The sequence below is a fragment of the Bombus impatiens genome, unplaced genomic scaffold (genome assembly GCF_000188095.3).
Source record: "Bombus impatiens unplaced genomic scaffold, BIMP_2.2 scf_2222, whole genome shotgun sequence".
NCBI lineage: Eukaryota > Metazoa > Arthropoda > Insecta > Hymenoptera > Apidae > Bombus > Bombus impatiens.
Genome location: NT_178641.1, coordinates 250146 through 270260, shown reverse-complemented (window position 1 = coordinate 270260; position 20115 = coordinate 250146). Strand labels below are relative to the sequence as shown.

General features: G+C 35.0%; 4 protein-coding genes across 11 annotated transcripts in view; 3 read left to right on the top strand and 1 right to left on the bottom strand.

Annotated features, from left to right (window-relative positions):
* Positions 1-2227: 2227 nt before the first annotated feature.
* On the top strand, positions 2228-5454 carry LOC100744472. Its single transcript, XM_003494426.4, has 6 exons — positions 2228-3106; positions 3817-3955; positions 4035-4224; positions 4406-4479; positions 4556-4813; positions 5060-5454. Exons 1-3 carry the CDS (start codon positions 2471-2473, stop codon positions 4220-4222), a joined length of 963 nt encoding a protein of 320 aa, XP_003494474.2. The 5' UTR covers positions 2228-2470; the 3' UTR covers positions 4223-4224; positions 4406-4479; positions 4556-4813; positions 5060-5454.
* Positions 5455-6226: 772 nt separating this feature from the next.
* On the top strand, positions 6227-15833 carry LOC100743286 (PAN2-PAN3 deadenylation complex catalytic subunit PAN2). Of its 3 annotated transcripts, none has more exons than XM_012393094.3 (21): positions 6232-6695; positions 7280-7467; positions 7631-7800; positions 7876-7996; positions 8067-8263; positions 8352-8565; positions 8640-8773; positions 8862-9008; positions 9097-9193; positions 10915-11148; positions 11246-11491; positions 11579-11798; positions 12526-12705; positions 12791-12957; positions 13296-13464; positions 13559-14075; positions 14273-14490; positions 14569-14698; positions 14802-15023; positions 15383-15644; positions 15735-15833. In XM_012393094.3, the coding sequence occupies exons 1-21, from the start codon at positions 6614-6616 to the stop codon at positions 15747-15749; spliced, it is 3930 nt and encodes a 1309-aa protein (XP_012248517.1). In that variant the 5' UTR covers positions 6232-6613; the 3' UTR covers positions 15750-15833. The 3 variants fall into 3 exon arrangements, with proteins under 3 accessions (XP_024227645.1, XP_012248517.1, XP_003494464.1); XM_003494416.4 differs by having other exon boundaries at positions 11579-11825; XM_024371877.2 differs by lacking the exon at positions 15735-15833 and having other exon boundaries at positions 6227-6695; positions 11579-11825; positions 15383-15677.
* A 1-nt stretch (position 15834) lies between these two features.
* LOC105681821 (PAN2-PAN3 deadenylation complex catalytic subunit PAN2-like) lies at positions 15835-17704 on the top strand. The gene is made up of 3 exons (XM_012393092.3): positions 15835-15853; positions 16213-16474; positions 16565-17704. The coding sequence occupies exons 2-3, from the start codon at positions 16286-16288 to the stop codon at positions 16577-16579; spliced, it is 204 nt and encodes a 67-aa protein (XP_012248515.1). The 5' UTR covers positions 15835-15853; positions 16213-16285; the 3' UTR covers positions 16580-17704.
* A 244-nt stretch (positions 17705-17948) lies between these two features.
* The window catches only part of LOC100742360 (integrin alpha-PS2), a 76155-nt gene continuing 73988 nt past the window's right edge, over positions 17949-20115 (bottom strand). For all 6 annotated transcript variants that reach the window (XM_003494408.4, XM_012393090.3, XM_033324324.1 and 3 more), the window contains one exon: positions 17949-19832. In XM_003494408.4, the coding sequence (XP_003494456.1) occupies positions 19740-19832 (93 nt within the window). In that variant the 3' untranslated portion in view covers positions 17949-19739. The remainder of the gene's footprint in view (positions 19833-20115) is intronic.

Genomic DNA, 20115 nt, shown 5'->3' with positions numbered 1-20115 from the left:
GGCGGGCATTTCCTTTGTTGGCCGCGCCACGGTCCATTGTTGCTCGCCAGAAAGATGCGAATTTTAATTCGATATTGTCTAATATTATTTATGTATGCACGCGCTAGAGAACCTGCCCATTTCAAAGCGTTCCCTTGCACCCTTGCCGCCGCTTGCTACCGCTTCCTTCCTCTCCACGCGAAACCGAATCGCCTATGTATCGTGCGATGAATCGACTGTTGTGCCGCCTTCGGGCTTCCACTCCGCTATCACCGCGGGCACGATTCCTTCGTGCCTTATATTTCATGCAGATTTTTCGCTTTTACGGAGGATAGAAACTATCGCGAAAATATCTGTGGCGTAGGATGTCCGCGGTTGCCACGTCTTATACGAGTTTTCTGATTAATCAGAAGGAGATAAAGAAGTGCGTAATATAGTACGCGAGTACACCGTCGGTTAAGGAAGAGAAAAAGATGGAAAAAAGATGAAGCAGAAGACGAAGAGATGCCAAAATACTACGGAGGAAATACGTTTCTTTTATGTTTAATACTTTTTTTTTTAGCAAATACCGTATTATCGCCAATAAATATTTCTTATGTACCTTCCGTGATTAAGATTTTCTTATAAGGAACAAGAACTTGAACAGTAGTGTGAGGCAAATTAGTACCCTGTCTCTAAATATCTGAAAATTTGGGTAAAATTTTAGCAGCTTGTGCAATGACAGAAGAGTATAAAATACGATGCAATGAGCGGTAAATAACTGTAAAAACAGGGAACGAGTGCCAACTTCAATCTAATCGTCAAAGTTGAGCTCTGTTGAACTTAATTAATGATTGATGGCTATCTAGGTAGTTAATGCGCTGTTTGCATCGGTGATTCGAAGTTCATCTGAAACTAGGCCTGCAGTTAATGATCGCGGTAGTTAATCCTGGTTAACGCGAGGAAAGGAAGAAAAGTTCCGACATACTGTTAGCATTGCAACTAGATTTCCTCGCTGGTTTGCAGATTGTACCGAGATTGAAACACATTTCCTATGTTGTACCTAAGTATGCGTCAATGTTATAGATTATCGACAGATATACACGCGTTAATTCTTATCTTCCGATAGCTAATCAAGGTCCACTGGCAATTTTGGAAAAGTTAACAAACCACGTTGCTATTTATAGGCAGAAACACGATTTGCATCGACGAATAATTTCAATAGACGTAATACATTTTTATCTTTATTCCATGCGTAATAAAATTTTCAAATCAATCGTCCCATTCCTACCAGCAGATTGCATTTTTTTTTTACAAGACGTTTCTGTTGCGAATTCTCAACTAAATGACGATCAGTCAGGTTGCAACTGATCGGTTATTATCGCGAACCTTGAACGAAATTAACGTTCAAGGTGGGGGTAAATGAAAGATGTCGAGTAGTAGTATGTTTATGTTATGTATTTGCAAGTTAAGATTCAGAATACGGTATAGTATAACACAAAGAATATGACGTCGTAATGAAAATCGCAATTAATCTTTGTCAATACTCTTTCAAGAAGTTTTATTTGTTCCTTATATATTACTTTTCTACCCCGGACTTCCCATGGATTTTATGGGATGGGAATCTATTCAAATTTTACGGTCCTGTACTCTCATGAATGCATACCCTACGGTACTGCTGATCCATACGAGATGTTTACTTTAGACCTGACTCGTCGGACAATTGGGGTGTTTATTTATTTGTTACTAAGGTCAGCATCGTAAGGTTTATTATCTAGGAGATAGAAAATTCGAACTTCCCCAAAACAGGTAGATGTGTTGTGTGAGTCATTTACGGGTCACTTTAAATACCGAACGATTTCATATTTGAAAGAGCTCAAACAATTTCTATATCCCTAGAATACATTCCATGTTTCTAAAGATGTTCCTAGGATGCAAAGTGCAAGCCACTTAATGAATTAAGAATTCGATAAAACCCATACAATTATACCACATTCACTGATAACTGTGCAACTACCAGACGTCAATAATTCACATATTAATTTACTGCAAGCTACGTAAGCACAGTACAAGAAATAATCGACCGTATGATCGATTACGTACGTTAATGCAAACTCGAACAAGGGCAATTCCTGCGTAAGCGTTGATTGTTTAATACAGGGGTCAATTTAAACGTCATCTAATTACCGCCAACTCGTAGTTTCCTCGAACGGAGGCGAGGTACCACGAGACTTGCGCGTACGGGGCCGCTTCTGCTTGGAAATCAATATCAACCGACATCCAGGTTCACTTGAAACTGCAGTCACAACAGAATGCGCAACAGTTGCGTCTGAACGAAAGAGATATATATCGTGGCCGATCCCATTGTCGTTCATCCGATAACAATTCGAAAGTTCTTACACCCTCGTCTCGAGTGCCGACCATGTGAACTGGAGCAAAAGCCGCGGTGGATGGTGGAACGTGTCGAGCGAACGAAACGACTCGACATGAGCGCGAAAACCCTGGCCTTCGAATGCAACGCGGTGCAATCATGCAAGATGCAGGAACGTACGAGGAACGAGCTGTGAACGCGATTCGGTTACAAGCTTCTGTCAAGATGTCCGAGAAGCGGATTTCGATGGGCATTAACGTCAGCATTCTCGTTATACTAACCATCTTCGGGGTGTTGCTTTCCTTGCCATTGCGATTGCTCTTGAACACGAATTATTACAGTCGAAACGAAACGATCGGCGAAAATACTACGATACAAACGACGGAGAACGTAACAGTCGAAGCAATAATAATCCCGGTGGATCATCGAAAGTTGAGACGCTGTCCAAGGTTCGAGTACGAAGACAGATTGATATCGGTTTTTCAAAGTGATTACGATGGAAATTGTACTTACACGCGAATCTGTCCGATTAACGACACGAAGGAGGAAAATAACGGAGATGTCGAGAGCGAACCTGTTAACAAAGGGAATAATGAAACGTCCAAGGTATTGAAGGAGATCGTCGGTGAGAATTCGACGGAAAAAGTTGAAGAAAGTGGGAAAGATCGTCGAACGAAATCGGTTCTGGTCGCCGGACACATTCTCGTGACGATGCTTCTCATTTCAGCAATCGCTGCTCTCGTTGAAGTATTGCGAATACGTTTCGCTAGAGATAAGGTATTACAGCGGAAACCGCACTAGTTTATCTTGTAACTTTGATCCAGATAGTGATATATATCCATTCCGTGATCTTTATAACGCACCATTTTTAACGATTATATTTCTCGTCGTTGCAAATCCAATCAGTGTAGATACGTTACAGGTACATTTAAGAGGCAGAGATAGAGATGCTCGTTTAACGAAACATTCGACATGAATGTTCCTTGAAAGCTATAATAGTAGAATATCGATTTAAAAAAAAAAAAAAAAAAAAAAAAAAGACATCGATGAAAGTAATAGTAATATGCGAACTAGAATTTCTTGGTTGCGACTATGGTCTGTGTAGATTCATAGTACACAGAGAATCTTGATTGACTAAGGTATTTAAAGAACGAAATGTTATAGAATAGAGAATTTCTAGAAGTAGAAGTGTCATTAAATAAATTCTTAGTATCACAGATTAGACACTACCGCAAACAGATACTATAGCATACGATACTAGTTAATCACATACAGTATGGACGTGTAATGTCATATCACGTTAACAAGTAGAACCATATTTTTGTAAAAGTGGATGCAACGAAACGTTACACTGATTGATTTCACGCGCACCGAAATGCATTTTCCTATTCTATGTTGCATAAAGTATATATAAATATATATATATATGAAAAACAATACGACACGAGTATACAAACATGTATATATATGTTTAAAAAACGCATAAGGACTCGTCTAAGGCAGATAGTATCAGCTCAAGAAAAACGTCCATGGTCGAGTTACCCGTTCAGAGGAGATTCCTACCGAGGTACCCAATGAAGAGTGCGAGATCTTTCGAAATGCATCGATCTGCTTTACGCCTATTAGGTAGCCGTATAATTAGACCAGCTCGATTAGCCTACATAAACGTATCGTTTAACATAAATGGCACTAAATCGAACCGTAGGTGCGAGACCGCCGCCTCTTATCCGTCGCTCGTCATTCCCAACGCAACCATCTAAACAAAACTCTGGATCGGTCAGTGGAACACCGAATAATCGGAAATCGAGACGCCAATCGGCCGAATCCGACGAAGAAGTCGGAATCCTCATGAGCGCTCTTCATCATCGCACACGCCTGATTCGACGGCATTAAAGGTAATGATTCAAGGCAATACGAAGATCCATTGGAAAAGTAGAATCGGAATTCTTTCTCAAGTGTTGCTGATTTAATTGAATCTATATATCATCGATAATAAATTGCGTTTATGCAGAAGTAACTTTCACAAACTTAAACTCGTATATTAACAACTTAAATTATATTTTACTTCCGTTTCAGTAAGGTCGATCAATTGAATTCTTTGAAAATTCATTCGCGTTAACACTAACAGGGTACACGTCTTAGACTGAATGGTACGTTTTCAACAACATTGTAAATGAGACTAAAAAGATTTTTAATGAATAACATGATTTCAAATTGTTTTGTTAGGTCTTACATATCGCACAACGATTATGTTCACGAATTTTTTGAGACTTCTTACTACTTCGTGAAACAACCCAAAAGGACTTCCAATGAAATCGTTGTTTCTTCCTGTTCATATTTTACAATTCTGTCTACTTAACAGAAATTTTACAGTAGCAAACAATCTTCTAAATCTCCCCCTCCCCCACCCCCGCTGTTAAAATCAACAACAAATCTGCTACCGTTCCACCAACCATAATTTTAATCGTTTTTGTTCTCTATAAGGTAACTTTTACATATTGCTTCTATTTTAATATTTTTTTCTTTCCCAAATAAATATTAAAAAATCGTATAAATGAATATTACATACAGTAAATATATTTAAAAACGTATAATGGAATAAAATGCTATGTCGTAGTATTGAAAATGGTCCATGCTCATTTTTTTGTTTCTTTTTTTTATCAATGATCTAAATCTACATATTCTCCATGAAAATTAATTAATATAATGATATCATTTCTTTCTTTTTAGGTAATACACCCGTAGAAAGCGTCTTTGAGAATAGGTAATCGCAAAATTGAAATCAAAGTGCAAAATGAATAAACACGGCTAGTACATCTAATCTACTCGTACTCTGTAGTATACGATATTGTTATACAAAGCGACGACCGTGTGAAACTAATCAAAATATAATATGAATGTATTTTGGAAAAAAGTTAGAGATTCTCTTCGATACATATTTTCATATTAATAACCGTACCTCACTTTAAACAGCGAATATTTCGACACTTCTGTGATTTTCATCGTTTCTCACGTAATATGTAAAACGTTAATCAAAAATTGTGAAATATATATATATATATACATATATATATATATGTACATATGTATATCGATGTCTGACAAATAAATTCTTCCATTCTTTACTCGAATCATTTTATACGAAAATGCGTTTCAAGAAGCAAAGAATAGCATATTCAGATAATTAAGCGAAAATTGTATAATTTACAATTGAAAATAACGAATTTTATAATTAACCTAATTATAAATGTCGTTATAGTAATATCTTATAGGATTATATCTTTTCACGATATTTTAAAAAAAACAAAATGCATTACATTAACTTTAATATTGTCGATGAATGTATTAAGAAACAATAGTTTAAATTTTTTAATATAATGCTAAATAAATTCGAATCTTATTACAAAAGGCAAATCAACATATCAAGATGGCGTTATACAAGTGTCGTTATGAATTTAGAACAATAATTATCAAAATATTTCTCAGAAGTACACATACATATATCTTAGTGATTTGAATTTATAGTGCATTTCAAACATATCCACGATATAATTATGAATATTATTTTTTTATTTTACTTACTCTTTCGCGTAGCATGACTGATATATGAGCAGAATCGAACGTTTTTCAATCGTAGACACCGTCTGGCCTGAAAATTCATTCATAAAATTGCTCTGATACTTTCAATTATTTCTTTAACATAAGAATTTCATGAAATAGTAAAAGTATTTGAATTATATACTTTTCTCCATCAGTTCCATCAATTTCTAACTCCTTTAAACGTAATTTTTCTTAAATTTTCTCTCCATCTTCGCGCCTTTCTTCCACAATATTTAGGGCGACAACTAACCGAATAATGAAATCTAGGGATTTTTGCGTCGTTGCTATTGGCAGTATTGATTGACGCGCGAAGCAGCAAGTGGCGACATCTTTCAGCCATAATAAAGCTATATAAGGGTGAACGCGTAGAAAAGGGCAAACATGAATTAAAGGTTGTTCGATGAGTAGGTCTGCTCATGTCTTGTGATAAACAAGTGTAGAAAGTGTCGTGCTAACTATAATTTTCATTAGTTCAAATCGGCTGGTAGCGAGAAAAGTGTGAATATTCGTGACGAAGTGTTTCGCTTGTTGCACAGTTGCCAAGGCGACTACGGTACGTGCGTGTGCGTGTCCAAAATTGTGCTATGAAAAGAGAATGATCATTGGAGCAACGATTTTACGGCTATCTTCGTACTAACGGTAATTTCATGTTTCAAAATCGAACGACCTGAAGACGGGAATATTATGGAATACTCAGTTTTGGGTCATTACAACCCGTCCATACAGGCCACGGCCGATAGCGGTGTTAACGAACAACAACTCCTTTGTAAGTATTTTATATATATCATTTTAACACTCTTTCTCTCTTCCGAAGGCGGCAAAATGAATTCGATTACATCAAAATGTGATCTTTACGTCTCAAGATTCGGAAGACTCGAAAAGGCGCGAAACCTCTTTGTTCTATGACACTCGTTGCTCGAATCATGGTGCGCGATCTGGCGTCCCATTAGCCGTTAGTATCGCGTAATATCTTTTGTCTCATTAATTCTTGTCCACCAATTCAATAAACCGTTATTGGTTACTCCCATTCTTTCCGCTGTTTTCGGTACATGATGCTTAGTTCCGATCAGCTGTTCGACCCAAAACAATCTTGCAAAATTCAAAGGTTAGACACGCGATTCAAATCAGCTGTGATGTTGTTGTTTTCAACTGTGAAATTTAGAGGCGCTCGTTCAGGCAGAAATATTACAATTCGGAAACAATGATAACAAAGATTAATCGACGTTAATAATCTGTAACCTACATTCAATGTTGAAATGTTGTCACAAGTTATGTTTAATGATATTGACTGATATTGAAACAACATCAAGAATTTCCATTGTCAACATTTTTTCTCATCTTTTATTACAGGGGAAGAACCAAATTATGTTTTAACTGGTGATGAGTATGTACCTGCAGCAGAGCAATTTGGAGAAGAATTTGCCGGGGCTGAATTCCATGAAACTCGTACTGTACTTGCTGATGGGGGGGATAGATTTGGAGTTTCCACTGTCACCTTTGACAATGTCGAAGAGCTCATGTGGATGGGAAATCAAGGGGTATTATAACATTTATTGTCTAGTTAACAAATTATACATTTTGTTACTTTTATCATTTACTTTATGTAATTCGTACGATTAAAATAACATCTAATTCATGTTACACTGTGATATTTATTAAATAATTATTAAAATTACATTGACTAAGAACAATGCTTCATAGGGTCATGTGACGTCTTATTATGGGCCTGGTTTACAAAAGTACACCTCGTTTCAAGTTCATGCCACTCAAGAAATTCGGCATATTCATCCATTAGATGAAGGAATTTTAATTCTGACACAGAGTTTACTACGATGTCAGTTGAGACGTGGCATACCAATATTTTCACACATGTATGTTAATTTTGTAGTATTTGTATGACATTTATGAACTTATGAACTTTTTGTATAGAAATAAACAATTTGTAGGTCACCAAATATGATAGACATGCAATGCATGCTTCAAATTTCACCAACAGGATTACTTATGGGGGGTCATCAGGAAAAAATTATCAATTTTGATCTAACAAGAGGGAAAGAGACTGGATTAGTGAGTTTCACCCTATTGATAGAATAACATGATTATGTGGATATGTATTTGTAACATATTGTATTTATAGGTACATGTAGGAGAAAATGGTTGTGCAATTTTAAGGCAGCATAGCAGACTTATATGCTGTGGCAATCCTGCTGGACGAATCGATCTCAGGGATCCAAATACATTATCAATAGAACATACTTTTGATACTCACAGTGGTTCTCTCAGTGACTTTGATGTTCAAGGAAATTACCTTGTTACTTGTGGTTTCAGTAACTGGTAAGATTTAGAACACCATAATTAATATATCATTGAGAACACTATTGTAATTGTTAAAGTTTTTAACTCATTTAATTTCTTGATTTAGTCGTCAGGGTTTGACAGTAGATAGATTCTTAATGGCATATGACTTGAGACAAATGAGAGCATTAAACCCAGTAGCAACTTTGGTGTGCCCTCTTCTATTGAAGTTCCTACCCAGCTATTCCAGTCGTTTAGCTGTTGTAGCACCATCGGGACAAATGCAACTTCTTGACACTATCTATGCTAATGTACAGCCATCTGTGACATGCTTGTATCAGGTAAATGTTATATGTCATATGTGCAAAAGGGTGATCTATAATTACATAATGTACAAGTTTTCTTGTATCGATAGGTTGCAAATAGTGGAGCAATATTATCCTTTGATGTATCTTCTACATCTCAGTGTCTGTGCTTTGGAGATTCGGCAGGTTCTATACATCTTATGTCTACAAATACATCCGAGCCCCAGTTTAATACATTTTCTCGGTTAGTAAATATATTAAATCTTTTAAATAAAAAAATTCCAGCTGAAGTTAGAAAGCATAGAACAATGATTCTGTTTTCATTTATCCAGACCAACTGAATTTGCTGATCCAGTTGAGCCACTTCCACATATATCATTCAATGATGATATTACACCACTAAGTTCAATACCAATGTATTATACTGGACAGCCATTATTGAGCGATTGGCCAGAGGAATTTTTGAGAAATGTTTATAGGTAGGTAATGATAACTGACAATTAAATTGAACAAGTAGTGTTAATAAAAAAAAAACTAATTCCAAACTTGTTTTCTATATCTTTACAGAAGAACACCACCGATTGATCCTGAAATATTGCGTACAATGAAGATGCAAGGAACTATAGGTTATGCTCCAAATCCCCAGACGTTTCGCAGAAATCAAGTGAGAAAAAAATATTCTCCCACTCTTGTACAATATTCTTCTCCGACTCTTCTAAATCTCTCCTAAAATCCGAATTTCCTGTCTTTCATTCTCAGAGTGTTTTCCATGACTCCCATTTAAGATTATACTATCATATTAGTCTTGATGTTTGACTTTTTTGTTGCCAGTTACACCAATGGGAGTAAAACAGAACAAATTATCGCTGCCAAACGTGGACAGTCCTCATTTATCTTTAACTTTATATAGTTTTAAATCAGTCCTTAGAAAGAACAAAGTTTGTCTTTAGGGAGTTATATACTTGTGACTGAATAGTTGTTTTTGTATGCATTGACACATATAGTTATTAATTGTTATTAATTGAATCAGTTATCAGACAATATTAGTTGCATAACATAACTAACAAGTATAATCTAATTGATGACTTTATTATAGCTTCAGTGGTATAAATTGATACAGTCAATCGGAACGATATATTGTAAGGAAAAGGAATTCGAGCTCCATACTTTCAATTTTTTAGAGAAGCCAGAATAATATGATGTGATTTAAGACTGATAACATTTCGTGATAAATATTGTAGTCGATGAACAACCTTAAAAGATCGTGATATATTTTCATAAGCTAGTCTACAACATTCTAATAATTTCCTGTATGATAATATGTATGAGAGAAAAAGATCTAAGTAGGACATTGAACACGTGTATTACATAATATTCAAATCTTTTTCTTAATTTTAGTCAATATATTTTTCAATTATACATGGTGGCTGGTAACTGGTGGTACAAGCAGAAAGAGGGTGATTCTACACGAAAAAAGAAGTCGAAAATATAGAATAAAAATTTTTTTTATATATAATGAATATAGTTACTGAATTCTATTATTTTATTATAAAATATAAACATTAGTAAATTTGTCTCGAGCCGAATTTCAAATTTTTAAGAATCTTACTAAATTTTATCTAAATATCTTTGAAAGGTTGAGAAATATTGACATTTATTTTAAGGTCTGCATACCAGTAGCACCTTAATGGCTGTGTAGAATTGCAGTTATTGAAGAGCAATGGTTGCATCTGCCTTAATTTCTTCAAAAAAGCAATAACTTTTTTACTAACTTTTTATCAAGACAAATATGAATAATGTGCCAATCTAGGAATTACAATGAACGTGTTCTAAAATGATGTACATATATATTGCATTGCATAATTCGCGATATAGTTTCACGAATTATTTAAAATATGCTCTCTATAGGCTTATGTTATGCTCTTTAACTCCGTATGTGGTGTAATTTTAGTTTTGATCTACTTTCCAACAAGTCATATTGTGTTTCAAATTTTGAAGTCTTGAATCTCAAGAAGAACGCTATTTACTGCCTTTGATTTCGCGTTGGAGCGTTTGTAATCGATGCATTTCGTTCGAATGGTTGTTCTAGTTTAATGATTTTGTGGCTAATAATCGATAGTATATCTAATGCCTATATAGAATATATTCCTTCAAGAATGTAATAATGGAAGTTGTATTTGAGTGAAATAAAGGTTGTAAGACATACACGTAAACCTAACTTATTGGCTCGGTCCCACGCGTATTCAATAGGTATTATTTATTTTTTTATGGTGTAAATCACGTTCATATAGTACATCGTAATTTTAATCTTATTAAATTTATTTAAGAGAAAAAGCGAAAGTCGTTTGACTGATTGAAGAAAAATAAATAATACCTCTTTTGCAGATACCTTACAATTTGGAAAAACGTCGGGGAGTAGTCGCAAAGCTTTTCGGTGGCGATTCACGATCAAAAACAGATGACGGTACCTTTGTGGCCATACCTAAACGTTATCGCAAAATCGAGTTGAAATATTCACGTCTCGGTTACGATGAATTCGATTTTGATCAGTATAATCACACCAACTTCTGCGGTCTCGAAGCAACTCTTCCTAACAGCTATTGTAACGCTATGTTGCAGGTAAGCTTAGTTCAATCAGCACAATGAATATCCAGAAAGCTTATTCTTCCTGCAGCGAAACAAGCTCAGATACTCATGTCTATCACGTATTTTCCAGTTACTTTATTATTGCGAACCTGTAAGAATAGCCCTGCTCTCTCACTCGTGCCAAAGAGAATTCTGCCTATCCTGTGAGCTAGGATTCTTGTTTCACATGTTAGACACGTCCCGAGGACTGCCTTGTCAGGCAGCCAATTTCCTACGAGCTTTCAGAACGGTTCCCGAAGCAGCAGCTTTGGGACTTATACTCAGCGATCTCCACCCGGAAGCCAAAAGGAAAACGAATTTGATGCGATTGATACAGGTATGTCTCTAAATACCGAACGTCCGTGTCTGTGTTAAATATTTTGTACAGTAGTATTAATATGTTAATACTACTGTTGAATTTCAGAGTTGGAACAGGTTTATATTACATCAGATCCATTACGAAGTTCTGGAAACAAAGAAACGGCAACTGGAGGAAGAGGAAGCTGCTCGGCTTAAATCAGGACCAAAATGTCCTCCATTCGTTTATAACGAACAGGATTTCCCTAGCATTTTGCAGGACATTGGCTCCCGATATAGAAGCCACGCAGAAGAAAGGAAGAAAAGGAAAAAACAGGAGGAGGATGGTAAATATATGTGGATCACATCGAAAGGTAAACACAATTCATGTGTAACCTTTTTATTGGGCACTTTTTGTGTTTATTTTTCATTTTGTATATGATTATTTGTTACACTTATTTGACCATTGTGGCGACATATCCAAAGAATACAAAGAAATTTTAAGTTTTAAAGTTTTAAGTTTTAAAAAATTTTCTTTTTTTTTTTAGTGATAAAAATTATGTGTATTTTCATACCTGTATTCTTGGGATATACAGAGGTTGCCAGTTAATCCTCTTTTTTATTGTGCTAGGTTTATGCAGAAAGTTTTTTATTCTCTTGTTTAAGCACGTTTTTTTTAATTTTGTTTTTACCTATACTTCCTCTTCTTTTTTATAGGAAAGATGACATTGTTTTCTGGGAATGCATAGCCTATTTGCAAAAATTTGTTTTGCGTCTGCATTGCTGTGATTTTCAATAAATTCATTAAACTTTTCATTTTATATTTTTAAGAAGAAAATCAGAATATTTTAAATAGCGATATTATTTGTAAAAAAAAAAGGATAGCAATAATGCATTGCCAATACAAATACTATTCTCCTGAAATTAGTATAGTAGTAAATAGATCATCATGAAAGGCTATTGAATTTTTTATGTATTTTTTTATAAATTTCCATTACTAACGTATGCTATCTTACAACTACAAAAAAAATAATGATATACGAAAAAACTTATACAAATATTTATTCCGAATAGACAAAAACAGCAAAAAATCTATCGAGGAGAACGAAGTACGAGATGAAGAGACAGAGATCAGTCGTCTGTTTGGATCCGAACAAATGCATATACACCGCTGTCTCAAATGTGGGCAAGAAGCTACAAAACATTCCATCATGTTGCTATGTAACTTAGTTTATCCGGAATTAACGCATCCTTGTAAGCCATTATTTATGCTATATGTATGTTGGATATACACATCAATTATCATTATACAAAATGAATGAATTTTTATCCTTTGCAGCCGAAGAAGTTCCATTTACGAATGTTCTTATCCGTAGTTTAAGACCCGAGAAAATTACACCTGCATGGTGTGACAATTGTCAGAAGTTTACACCCACACTCCAGTCTCGACAACTGACTAAACTACCTCAAATATTAGCTCTGAATTGTGGTTTAGATACACAGCAGGTACATCAAACACAATCTTATAAGTGTTTCATATAAAAATCTAGCAGTTATAACAGGGAACAGTCATAAATATAAAAATATTCTTGAGTAATATGAAAAAGTTTTACAATTACTATTATTTTACCAATATCCAATATTATTTTACCAATTCCGCAATGTCACTATTTATAATATTCGATATGAAATACTTCGTTACTCATTATTCCTAATCATGTCCTGCACATTGAATAATTTAATAACTAATTATCAGAGTTCTTTCATGACTGCATCTCATAGACTGCAAGCATATACTAATTTCCATGATGACTTTTAACATTCTAAAATTACCACTATTGTAGGATAAAGCATTCTGGCAAGCGCAAATGGATATAGTCGTTCAAAAAGTATTAAATGGCAAAGAAAGTAGTCCATCTTCGAGTCCTGTCCCCATTACTGCGAAACCATGTCGATATGGCAACAATTGTACTCGTATTGGCTGTAGGTTCAGACACATTGGCAGAGATCCAGGTACAGTTACAATCCATTTTACAATTTTTCAGAATTTTCATTATATCTTACATAACTAACATTTTCGATCTGTTTTATTTAAATTTTTTATTAGAAAATATACAAACGCCACCAGTTACTCCACCCATAACAACTTCCACACCGCAATCGGTCACAACACCGCCTAGTCATTTATACTATTCTCATTCGTGGATTCCACACGATATAGAGATCTCTTTGGATAGCAATTGTGAATTATTCGTAGAAAAAATCAGCACTCCAAAGAGCGACTCTAACGAAAGTAGTAAAACGGTCAATGAGGTCATAGTAGAAAATGGTCAAGGGGATAATAGGATACAAGAATCTGAGATCTCCGGAGAAGAAGAGAAAGTGGTTAAAAATCATGTTAACGCAGTACGAAATGACGATGTGGAGAAAGGAAACAAATCTGATGAAAATTTGGATAAGATAAGCAAAATTCGGTATAGTCTTAGTGCTGTGGTTTGCTACATCGATGATAAGAGTAATGAAGATAAGAGGAATATCGTTGCGCTATTGCGAGTCGGGCCAAATTATCATGAACGATCGGCTGGCAGTGCGGTGTCGCAGTGGTACATTTTTAACGATTTTTGGTACGTAAATGTAATTCATTTTCTGTACTCAATGATATTAGAATAATCGACAATGAATCGTATGGATGGCATGAATGATGGAAAACTTCGAAAAGTTTTCTATGCATACAAATGTTCTAAATTGGAATCTTACTTTCTTCGTTAGTTTTATAGAGTTTTGTTTTAAGTTGCAATGAAAATTTGTCTATTTTGTTTAGTATATCCGCAGTGACACCGCAAGAAGCGGTATGGTTCAATCTTGATTGGAAGGTTCCATGTGTCCTTCATTATACTGCTGTACCTGCACCTGAACCAGCACCATTTGTCAGTCCGCTTACCTATGATGTATTTGGTGAAGATAAATGTATCGCTCGCAGTGGAGGGACAAGGGGTATCACGTTTACCCCATTGACGTCCGACGAAATGCCTAAAACAGGTTTCTCTCAAATATAGAAATAAAAGACATTAAATTACATACATAAAATGGTATTAACTGATAAAATTATTTCTATAGGTGAACTAGTTGGAATTGACGCTGAATTTGTAACGTTGAATCAGGAAGAATCTGAACTTCGTAGCGATGGAAAAATGTCCACTATAAAACCAAGTCACATGTCTGTTGCACGTATAACTTGTATACGTGGGTATGTACAATTTTTAACTATTTTCTTATCATTCTTACATTAGTATAGCCATTTTTTGGATCACTATGTTTCTTGCTTAATATTTTTTTAATCCCTTAAACAGCCAAGGTCCTCTAGAAGGAACTCCCTTTATAGACGATTACATAAGCACTCAAGAACAGGTAGTAGATTACCTGACAAAATTCAGTGGGATTCAACCAGGTGATTTGGACGCAAACTTTAGTAGCAAGCACTTAACAACTCTAAAATCAACGTACCAAAAACTACGATTTCTCGTTGATAATGGGATCATGTTCGTTGGTCATGGCCTGAAGAATGATTTTAGGTAATTACTTTTTGCTTTTATTATGTAGCGACATATGAGTCATAGGACAATTCGAATCGGGAGTAACTCATATTGTTGTGCCTTAGTGTTGACGCTGTTTCGATTAACATACGCTGATTCGAGTAACATAGCGAGTCAATATAGCGATCAGCATAGCGAATTATTATAGCGAGACATACGGTAAAATTGAGTGAGCGACGGTTACGATCGACATACTCTATCTCTGTGCTTATATTTAAAGTGATTTTAATATACATTGACTATTACATTTTTACTACTCGTCTTTTTAATATACTAACACGTCTAATATCACCTTAATCATATTGATTTTACATATGTTTTTTTCTCGTTGTTCACAGAGTGATAAATTTAGTCGTTCCACCGGAGCAGGTCGTAGACACAGTATTGCTGTTTCATTTACCTCGTCATCGTATGGTATCGCTGCGTTTTCTTACGTGGCACTTTTTGGGTAAGAAGATTCAGTCGGAAACACACGACTCTACTGAAGATGCCAGGGCTGCTCTCGAGTTGTATCGTAAATACAAAGAGTTAGAGAATTCTGGAAAGCTGGCGGAATCGTTAAAGGAGCTTTACAACGTTGGCAACCAACTACAATGGAAAGTAAGGATGATCGATTACTTAAAATACCCATAGCCAAATATATATAAATATTTTTAATTAATGCTTATTAATTAATTTGTCTGTCTTCAGGTTCCGGATAGCTGATACGAGGATGACCCTCAGGAAGAAGTGTATGATTTAGTTACATGCAAAGACAATGAAGTTTAGACGACAATTTTGAAGTGTCATGGCCTGAAGAATGATTTTAGGTAATTACTTTTTGCTTTTATTATGTAGCGACATATGAGTCATAGGACAATTCGAATCGGGAGTAACTCATATTGTTGTGCCTTAGTGTTGACGCTGTTTCGATTAACATACGCTGATTCGAGTAACATAGCGAGTCAATATAGCGATCAGCATAGCGAATTATTATAGCGAGACATACGGTAAAATTGAGTGAGCGACGGTTACGATCGACATACTCTATCTCTGTGCTTATATTTAAAGTGATTTTAATATACATTGACTATTACATTTTTACTACTCGTCTTTTTAATATACTAACACGTCTAATATCACCTTAATCATATTGATTTTACATATGTTTTTTTCTCGTTGTTCACAGAGTGATAAATTTAGTCGTTCCACCGGAGCAGGTCGTAGACACAGTATTGCTGTTTCATTTACCTCGTCATCGTATGGTATCGCTGCGTTTTCTTACGTGGCACTTTTTGGGTAAGAAGATTCAGTCGGAAACACACGACTCTACTGAAGATGCCAGGGCTGCTCTCGAGTTGTATCGTAAATACAAAGAGTTAGAGAATTCTGGAAAGCTGGCGGAATCGTTAAAGGAGCTTTACAACGTTGGCAACCAACTACAATGGAAAGTAAGGATGATCGATTACTTAAAATACCCATAGCCAAATATATATAAATATTTTTAATTAATGCTTATTAATTAATTTGTCTGTCTTCAGGTTCCGGATAGCTGATACGAGGATGACCCTCAGGAAGAAGTGTATGATTTAGTTACATGCAAAGACAATGAAGTTTAGACGTGAATTTTGAAGTATAGTCATAAACAAATCGAGGATTGAATTTTGAAAAAACGTTGTTTATTATTTTGGTCCATGCGTTTATCCTGTTCGAAAAGAAGTTCAATTATTCGTACATAGAAACTAGGGAAATTCCAAGATTATGTCTTGATGATGTCGCGGGTGTTAATGATTACGGGTACAACTACATTGTTAATCGTATTTAGTATTTTCTTATCTCACGACATCGGCTCGTATAAACATAACTCAATTATCGACCGTAAATTGTAAATCTTTTAGTTAGCCTCCGCCTGATCGAGATTATTGTAAATTATCAAGCAAGACGTTAGAGAAAACAAAATTTCGCGTTGATCGTAATTTTTCGGCAAGGATCGAAACGAAATATCTGGTACGCATTCAGTGGCCATCGTATATACATAATATTGTACATACATATTGTTCGATAGCACATTAGTTTTTGAAGAGTATCGACCTCACACTGCCGAAGATGGTGAATATATTTATTTTGTTTTCTCGATGTATCTTAAATGGAAGATAACACATACACGTAAACCATTCTGCTTGGTAAATTGTTTTCTCTTCAACGACACACTACTTTGATCACTGAATTTGAGAAATTCAAAAAATTTATCAAAGTTCGAAAATTATTTCGATCTTTCGAATATTGAAGTTTCGAAGACTGAACGTTTAAACGAGATAAGTTAAATTGGTATACAAAAATATTTTACTAAATTATCAACAAATTTTGATAAAAATAACGAAAAAATAGGGCGTTGAAGGGCTAACAATACGTGTATATAACGAAAGATTAATATTTTTAGCAATAATCCTAGAGGTGGATGAGTATGTCTGTACGAAACGTTTCATGATTTCCTTTTTTTATATGTATGTTTTTTAAAATATTGACTTTTGTACCGTTTTTCCCAACGACAACTCATTAGAGAAGGCAGAAACCGGGGGAAAAAAATACGAAGACGCTTTTTTACAAGATTTACTTCGTCCCGGTGGCAGATTTCATTTTGTCTCACGAATATACGCAGACCATTTTCGCTCGATCGAAAATTAAATCAATCATTGAAAGAACCAGAAATTTTTCTAAACACTTTTTCTACTTCGAGGTTCTTAAAACGCAAGAATTAAAATATTAAACGAAATACGGTAATATATTTTACAAAATGATTGTACTCATAAGATTATTTTTGTATAAATTTTATCAAAGACAATGAAAAGTGAAAATAAGAGAAAGAGTGTGTGTATGTGTGAGAGAGTGAGAGAGTAGAAACATTGTCAAAATCTATCAAATAAATCAAGATTATCGAAAGATATATTTTTTTATATCTGGAACAATTTTCTTATCATTTATGCGCGACGTAACTTTACAAATTAATGCAGGTCTAACAAAAAACGATCCATACAACTATCGTAGAAACAACAGTGAGAGTATGATATTCATGCTAATCATGCATTTGTTTTATGTCTACTGCTGTTACGTCATTGTGATTTTTCTAATAAATGATTATACGAAAAATTAATTGTTTCCGATCATATTCTGACGAATCTCCTGATACAAGGGTACGAATTTATTTATTTATTTAAAAGGGAATAGGTCTAAAATAAAGGGGGATCATGCCATCGAGATTACTAATTGGTCTCAATAAAAAATTAATTAATTCTCCATTTTCATGACATATATTTTCAAAATTATTCTCCTTAAAAAATTCTAGATTTCTTAGAATTGATAAAGTAATTTTGTCAGAGGTGATTTTTCACCCACATTTAAAAATAAAATACCATCTTTAATATTAATAATATTATTAATTAATATATATATATATTTTTTTTTTCTTCTAATATTACACCTTAACTCTGTATGTACAAGTCAGTTTCTACTTTCCCGCTTATTCAGGAATTCGTTCGCTCTCTACACAATTATTAATTTGTGTTAGCTAGTTACTTTCTGAACGGTTTTTAGTAATACAGTTAATAATTTACAAGATTGTACACACATACAGTCAGGGCAAGCCCCGGTTTCACGTTACGACGCTCTATCATACGTTACATATACATATAATAATGTAGAAATTATAATAAATAATCGAAAACTCCCGTTCTCGAGCTTGTTTTAAAAAGGAGAACAAATATAAAATCGACTGCCGATGTCGGCGACGAATGAGATCTCTATCGACGTGAATCGAAGCATTCGAGCCGATTAAACGTTCTTCTAATGGAAAATAGAATTAATAAATTATTATTCCGAATATTCCACCAGGTAAGCCAGAATAAATATACTATAGTATATTTACAACACAGAACTAGACATTCTTCTCTTGGTAATCTCAACTATTTTGCAATTGCTCAAGCCCCGGAATATAATCAGCGTTTGTACAAGACCGATAAAATAAAAAACTCGTTCACCCTTTGATCTTATTTTCTTCAAGAATTCTCCAAAGCGGACGTTTCCTTTAAAAAAAAAGGAAAGATTACGATAAATTCTACACGGAGTGAAAAAGTGCAATCTATTTTCCATAAATTGCAAGGTGTATCTGCAGGCCACTTCGACCTCCACGTCATCGAGGCAGTTCGATCGATCTTCGTATTCGCTCGTAATCATCGACGAGCATGTGGCTTAAGTAAATTACAGGTAATTAAAAAATGACATAATCATAATAATAATAATAATAATAATTAAAAGAAAAAGAAAAACGTCTCCTGACTAGAAACTTGCATGATCGAGCTGCAGGAGCTGGAAGGAGTATTCAGTGGCAGTAGAAAATAATCGCAGATTAACCCCAGAACCTTTTCTACATCGCTTATTCGTTCGTAATTCGATGTAAGTAAAAATGCTCGAGCAGTTTCCTCGTTCGGGGGCTGGAGATAAAGGCACTCGCGATTTTGTTAATTACAATAATCGTAATATTAGTCACAGTGCTGCTTGACACGGGACTGTATTACAGTTAGGACGAGCCGTGATCCAGGCAGTGCGTAAATTTGTTCGTTCGCGAGATTCGAGGATTAAAAGGCCCTTCATGGCTCGTTCGTTCAGTTCGACTTTCGAGATTTCAAATGAATTCCATCGATGGATACTTGGCCCTTTTTCTCAGTGGTCGTCACCCTGCTGGAAGTGGCCGTTCCTGTTCAATGGTTGCCTCTCTGGTGCATCTGACGGTCTATTCCTCTTGAAGAACCCGCACTGTCGAAGAAATAAAAAGGTATTTTGTAAAATCGTTTCAGTTCTTTACCTTATTCGGTTTTAAGGCTTTACGGAAGATGTACTTGTGTAATATCAACAACATTCTCAACGAATATTCCTCGAGATTCCTCGATTTTTCTAATGAAAGATTTTTAGCAAAAACGAGAACAGAATGTAAATGTTTCTAGAAGGATAAGAAAAGTTTAGAGAGATTACAACACTCGATAGATACTTTCAACAAACAAGCCTTGATATCATCGTACATCGTCTTACGCAAACTCGT

Coding starts and splice junctions, on each gene's coding strand:
- LOC100743286 (XM_024371877.2), top strand. CDS start 6,614: ATGGAATACTCAGTTTTGGGTCATTACAACCCGTCCATACAGGCCACG. Junction 11,149..11,245: donor ATTGTAACGCTATGTTGCAG/GTAAGCTTAGTT, acceptor CGTATTTTCCAG/TTACTTTATTATTGCGAACC. Junction 12,706..12,790: donor TCCGGAATTAACGCATCCTT/GTAAGCCATTAT, acceptor TATCCTTTGCAG/CCGAAGAAGTTCCATTTACG.
- LOC100744472 (XM_003494426.4), top strand. CDS start 2,471: ATGCAACGCGGTGCAATCATGCAAGATGCAGGAACGTACGAGGAACGA. Junction 3,107..3,816: donor TACGTTTCGCTAGAGATAAG/GTATTACAGCGG, acceptor AAAACGCATAAG/GACTCGTCTAAGGCAGATAG. Junction 3,956..4,034: donor ATCTGCTTTACGCCTATTAG/GTAGCCGTATAA, acceptor ATCGAACCGTAG/GTGCGAGACCGCCGCCTCTT.
- LOC105681821 (XM_012393092.3), top strand. CDS start 16,286: ATGGTATCGCTGCGTTTTCTTACGTGGCACTTTTTGGGTAAGAAGATT.